Source organism: Excalfactoria chinensis, chromosome 14 (genome assembly GCF_039878825.1).
Source record: "Excalfactoria chinensis isolate bCotChi1 chromosome 14, bCotChi1.hap2, whole genome shotgun sequence".
Taxonomy (NCBI): Eukaryota; Metazoa; Chordata; class Aves; order Galliformes; family Phasianidae; genus Excalfactoria; species Excalfactoria chinensis.
Window position 1 is genome coordinate 12,597,468 of NC_092838.1, and position 6,680 is coordinate 12,604,147.

A 6,680-nucleotide genomic window follows, 5' to 3' on the forward strand; every position below is an offset into this window, starting at 1 on the left:
TGAGGAGCGGCGCACGCCGCCTCGCGTGGCGCAGCGCAGCAGTGCGCAATGCACGGCGTGTGCTGCACTGCACGGCTTGCACTGTACTGCACGGCGTGTGCTGCACTGCACGGCGTGTGCTGCACTGCACGGCTTGCACTGTACTGCACGGCGTGTGCTGCACTGCACGGCTTGCACTGTACTGCACGGCGTGTACTGCACTGCACGGCGTGTGCTGCACTGCACGGCTTGCACTGTACTGCACGGCTTGCACTGTACTGCACGGCGTGTACTGCACTGCACGGCGTGTGCTGCACTGCACGGCTTGCACTGTACTGCACGGCGTGTGCTGCACTGCACGGCTTGCACTGTACTGCACGGCATGTGCTGCACTGCACGGCTTGCACTGTACTGCACGGCGTGTGCTGCACTGCACGGCTTCCGTTGCACTGCACAGCAACGGCCGGGCCCGGAACTCTGCCGCAGCCCGTCCGCCCCTCCTGTAACCGGGCCTGACAAGCGGGGGTCGTCTCTGTTCTCCTCCTGGTCGGTACCAGCGGAACCACCAGGAGACCCTGAGCTGGGTCGTTCGGGACCGCACGGCGGGGGCGCAGGCAGAGCTACCCGAAGCGCTCCCGGTGCGCTGCAGGCGCTCCCAGCAAAGGCCCCACCGAGCACAGCCGGTCCGCACGGCCCTCACGCGGCGCTGCGAGGCGAGGAGGGGACGGGGAGACGCCTCTGCTGGGGCCGCACCTCGGCACCGACCGGCGGCAGCAACACGGCGGAGGCGGCCGCGGAGCCCCGGAAGGGGCCAAAGGCGGCGAGCGGAGCGCCCCGCCAGGCCGGCCCTCCCCGCCGCGCAGCGCCGCCCCTCCCGTCAGCCGCGAGCGCCGGGTGCGGATTGGGCGCCTCGTGGCACCGCCCGGCCCCGCTGTGAGGCGGCCGTCGCGCCCGCCGTGGCGTCGGAGCGGGCGGAGCGGAGCGGAGCGGCGGAGCCGGCAGACGGTGAGCGCCGGGATCGGGCGGGTGGTTGCGGCGGGGCCCGGGCCGTCCGGGCAGTGGGCGAAGCCCCGCGGCGGCGGCAGGAGAGACGTGCGGGCTCCGGCCCGTGCCGAAGCCGTTCTCCGGCCCTCCCGGGCGCCGCAGCGCCGCTCTTTGTGTCCGTGCCCGGACGAGCCGGGGGCGGCCCGCCTCGCTCCGTGGCACCGCCGGGCCGGGCTGCGCTGCAGGCTGCCGGCCTGCCCTGCCAGGTGTGCGGCTGAGTTTTGTAATGCAGTGGGAACCGAGCGGCGGCACGGCGTAGCGCGGCACGGCGTAGCGCGGCACGGCGTAGCGCGGCACGGCGTAGCGCGGCACGGCGTAGCGCGGCACGGCGTAGCGCGGCACGGCGTAGCGCGGCACGGCGTAGCGCGGCACGGCGTAGCGCGGCACGGCGTAGCGCGGCACGGCGTAGCGCGGCACGGCGTAGCGCGGCACGGCGTAGCGCGGCACGGCGTAGCGCGGCCCCGCTCCGTTACGTGGAGCCGCACCGCCGTGCCGGGGAGCGCCTCCCGAGCCGGCACAGCCCCGGCAGCCCAGGGCCGCGTCCAGCTGTGCGCCGCGAGGCCCCATAGCGTGGTGCTGCAGGGAGAGCACCCAGCTGCTGCTTCTGCGCGCCGCTGAGATCGCGCGTCTGCGGCTGGGAGACCCGCGCGCTGCCCTGCCCTCTCCGTCTCTTCTGCGAAGCGTTAACCGCAGCGTAAAGCTTTAAAGGCGGCTCTTGGTTAAACGCCAGCCAGTGTCACGCCTCCCGTGGAAGCTGCGCGCTGCTGCGAGGCGTCACTTCTGGGTCCGGTGCTGCTGGAGGGCTGTTTGCAGCGAGTTAGCCGCAGAAAAACCTTTTTGGCTCTCTTACCCGCTCCTTTATTCCTCATCACAAGCGGAATGAGGGTTGTGGGGGAGCGGAGGCTTGCATTGAAAGTTTCCACCGAACAGCCCTTTGCTTCTAAAACAGCCTCAGGCCAGGACTGGGTGCGATTTGGCTTTAGCAGAAAGAGGTGGCATTAAGCCGGAGCTAACAGAGTAGCCGTGGTCCCACAACTTCTTTGGAAGTAGTGGATTCCAACTGCACTGTGCTGTGACCGCATGGCTGGCAGCAGGTGCTGGGCAAATGAAGCGATGGTTATTCCCATCGCATATGCTGCTGTTCTCACTGCTTGATTGCTAGGAATGCTGTAAAAACCAAGGCAGGCTACCTGCAATTGCCATCAGTTTATCTGACGTATCTGACTAATGAGTAAATGTCCTTAGATGTGTCTTATGTAAGTAGGATGGAAGAGAGATGGCTTCAGGAGCACCACCAAGTACATACAGCTAGCAGTTCTTTTGAAGACTGGGGTTTTGTAACTTGTAATCACTTAAAGTGACAGATGAAATCAGTGCTGACCCCGATATGTGTGTAGGCTTCAATAAAGGTGAGTCAGAAAGCTGGCTGTAAACTGCTGTGAGATCAGTTTAAGGGGATCTACAGGATGCAGCGCTACTCCAGATGAGAAATGGACTCTGAAGATGATGCAGATTTCAATCAATTGCTGGTGGAGAGCGAGGCTGGAGTTTTGCATCTGTAGCACAACAGACACCAAAGGGCTCTCTGGAGGTTCTTACTGGTGTCTGTTGTGCTACAGATACAGCGTGCATGTGCCACCCTGCAGACAGAATTAATGGCTTTTAGCAGGACAGCTGTAACTATTCACTTAAAAGCCTGAGAAACAGCAGCAAAACTTAATGGTGACACTGAAGTTTGCCTTGGAATGCTGCATTTGTTTGAAACAAAGCAACCAGCTGATATAATACTGCTGCTGCCATTCTGCTTGGTCCCTTTCAGCAGGAGCTGTCTGTGCTATTGCAGAGCTGTGCAGGGGCTTAACAGTTGACTTAGGAAGGATGCTGGTGCCCATCTCCTCAAGCATGAAGGAGAAGAGGATATGCATGCAGAAAGAATGACTGCTACTACATCTGAGAGTTGAAGTGATTTAAGGAAAATGACCTTGAATTTTATCTGTCACTTTCCTAAAAGGTGGATGTCCGTGCAGTCATTTTTTCAAAGGCTTGTAAGCTGGTTTTCCCCCGTATCGTGTGGTGCAAAAGTAGCAGGGGTTTCCTGGATAGAAGCTAGAGTGAGCTGCTTGATGCAGCCTGATTTTTCCTGGCAGTATTAATGGGAGATCAGTCTCCTGATCCATAGAGAAAGGAAACTTGCTGGGTAATGCATCCAGAGGAGGCTGTGCCCTTCTCTGTCCCAGAGCTAAAAAAAGGTTCAGAGGATCTGAGTCTTCTGATGGAACTTTAAAAAGCAGGCAACTTGGAAAGGGCAGATCTGCAGATTTGGCAAAGGAAAAGCTTTCAGAGGGGTCTGTCAGTGGTCATGTACACTCCAGGTTGGACTATGAGGTGCTTAACGAAGTTGAATTGGTATTATGCATCCTGTAGGTCCTAGTTTTCCACCTTCTGACACCTTGTACCTTGCCACGTCAAAGCACAGGAGAGCCTCAAAGACAAGTCCTGCAAGCTTCTGTTCTTATCTTCAACTATTAACACCTAGGTTGTCTTAAAGGAGCTCGTCTGGTTGGTGAAAAGGAACTCCCTAAGAGCCACCCTGAGTCACCCCCAGCTGTTCATCCTGTATTGAATGAGCAGAGTTCATAACACTGCAAAACAAAGGTGACAAACCATGCACCTGTCTGGCTGTAGTGGGCATGCAGCTCTGCTGTTGACTGTATGTGGCACAGTAGCTTTTGTTCTGTTTTAATTGTGGAAAACTGCGTCTGCCAGGCTTGCATACTTGGCACGATTCAACAGCAAACTGCTGGCTGCAGTGGCTTCCAGGGCTGGGAACATAACCAGTTCTAAACCCTACCTTGCTTCTGCTGTTTGGAAGCCACTAAGAGAAGAGCAGAAGCTTGTAATAATAATCTTCCCCTTAATGTTTTGTTTTAATGGAGTTTTCAATAACTCTGGCTTCATTTGCTTCTTGTGAAAATTGCATGAGAAACATCTTTTTTTTTCAGCTCAATGAACAACCAATTAATCACAATGTAGTCAGCCCTTCTCAGCAGACCAGTATTACAGATGGGCTTGCAGTAAACCATTAACATTACGGGTTTTTTTGCAAGTGATACCAATCCTGGAGCCCATTGTGCATTAGGAAGATAATGTATATTAGATCTACAAGTGTTAGATTTCTGGCCGTCTGATGCACCACTTCTGTAAGATTGCTTTAAGAACGCTAAAGGTAGCTGACTTACTACTTGACAGCTCCACTATGCTTTAGTGTTTGTACTGAAGAGTCTTGAATCTCTCCACACTGAACTGTATAGCTTCCATTACTGGGGGAACAAAACCTTTGCTATGCAAATCTAGGTGCAGCCTTGATATGAGTGGTCAGCTTGCTCAACTGTACCTAGTGACTTCAGTGTTTGTGACTTGCTTAACTTGGGCTACAATTAAAACTTGTTAATGGACTGTCATGTCTCAGAATTACTTCATCCTAAGGTACATCTGCATCTTGTCTCAACCTCTCAGTAAAAACAGTCACTCCTTTAACAGGTTGAGGTTGTCCATCTTGAAAGCAGATCAAGATCTGAAATAGGTCTAGCTTCCATTTGCTGTAGTTTGCTATGAAAACTTCTGAATTCAGAGGCAGCTTGTGAAGAAATACCTTAAGACAAGTATGGGCACATTCAGCACCTCGAGCTTCTTGTGCAGGCGGCTTGTGTGAGTCACAAAGAAGGTACCAACCATAAATGTTGCTGAATGTAGCAAATGTCATTAAATGTCTATTTTTTTCCACTGCAGGAGTCTGAAAATACAGTGAAGCCTGATAGTGCAGGCAGAAGAGTCTTTAAGAAGCTGGACAATCTGAAATAGGAACCATGTCTATTATGGATCACAGCCCCACCACCGGAGTGGTGACTGTTATTGTTATTTTGATTGCTATCGCAGCTCTTGGTGCCTTGATTCTGGGCTGCTGGTGTTACCTGCGGCTGCAGAGATTCAGCCAGTCTGAAGATGAAGAAAGCATCGTGGGCGAAGGAGAAACCAAAGAGCCCTTTCTTCTGGTGCAGTACTCTGCTAAAGGACCTTGCGTAGAAAGGAAAGCTAAGCTAACTCCGAATGGCACAGATGTACATAGCTAACTTGGAGCAACACACAGACTACGGCTATGATGTGTGTAACCAGCAGAATCTCTATACTGTGAAGAACTTGGCCACATGCACACTACGCATCAGAAAACATGATGGAGAGACTTTTAAGCATAGTCTGCAACTGCACACACTGAGTAGTTGCTCTCTGCATCAATTGTAGATACTACTTCCTCCACAACAGGAGCTGACTCATCTGGCATGAAGTCCATTGCTGGCAATGGATGCAAGGGTATCTTGGTGCAAAGAGACTAACAGCACTTTTTTGTTACTTGAATGTTCAGCTGAGCCTATTTTGATGGAACTACTACTGTAATATGAACTACTTACAACTGTGAACTGTAAATAGGCTGCCAGAAGCTTTTTGCTTAGCATTCACAGCATATGAGAATAGAATGATGCAACTGTACATAACACAAGGGGACACCTGAACCACAGCTGTAGATGGGAATCCTGATCTTTAAAACCAGATGCATGGTTAAAACTTGCTTCTGCTATTAATTTCTGAGTGCAAAGCCAAAAGTTCAAAACCTCACCAGCTTACTCAACTGGTGTAGCTTACGTCCTTTAAAAAGGTGTACCCCTACAATAAATATGCTGAGGGAAGAAACGTAGGAGCTCCACAAAAGGAAGTAACATCCTTTAGTTGCAGCTAGGTATGGGTTAAGCTTTTGGTTGCTAGAACAGACTTTGCTAACCACATGGCAACTGCAAGGAAACTGCCACTTTGATGGATTCTGACCTGGGAACTAATGATGGTCACCAAACCCTCAGGGTGGTCCAGAAAGTTTCCAGCAGTGTGAAGTGGCAGTAGAGCAGGCTTTTTCTCTTCTGTGTATCTGCATGCTGAAACAGCAGTAATTTTTACTTATAAAAACTAGCATAAATGCAACTAATGAATTTTTCCTAGGACCTCCATGTAATTAGCAGCTTGGGTATCAAGGTATTAATCAACCTTAATCAAGGTATTAATAGCTTGATGTAAAAGGCATTTTAAGACAGTCAGATACAGAATTCAGTTCACGTATCTTGTAAATGACTCTTGGTTTAACTCCACAAGATATTTTTCAGTCTCTTCTATGAGAAATGATACTGAAAGGGAGAAAGATTTCTGGTTTGTTTGCAGTCTTCAAGCCAGCAACTGAAAGTATTTCCAAGCAAGGAGATATTTTCATTTCCTGCTCTGTGCTATAATTCAACTACTGAAACTGTAACAAGATGTGTCAAATAAGGAGTTAGAGATCTCAGATACTTGGGAAAGGGACAAAGCTAAGCAATCAAGGCCTGCTTACCTACCCTAGAACCTTTAGGCTCTCAGGCATCTTTGTGCCTAATTTCATTTTCAAACACTTAACTGCCTCAGATAAAATATACTACAAATAATCAAATCCAACTTGTGTTTTTTTTTTTAGCTCACCAGGAAGTGATTGTACATGTACATGTAAAATAACTAAGTAACACTGGCTTTGCAGGACAATAATGGCATTGTCATAGAATAAAGTCTAGTCCCTTCCTTCCGGA

The 6,680-nt window shown here is 51.4% G+C and overlaps 1 protein-coding gene across 1 annotated transcript; it reads left to right on the plus strand.

Moving 5' to 3' along the window:
• The first annotated feature begins 875 nt into the window (after positions 1-875).
• On the plus strand, positions 876-6,680 carry SNN (stannin). The gene is made up of 2 exons (XM_072349324.1): positions 876-984; positions 4,813-6,680. Exon 2 carries the CDS (start codon positions 4,890-4,892, stop codon positions 5,151-5,153), a length of 264 nt encoding a protein of 87 aa, XP_072205425.1. The 5' UTR covers positions 876-984; positions 4,813-4,889; the 3' UTR covers positions 5,154-6,680.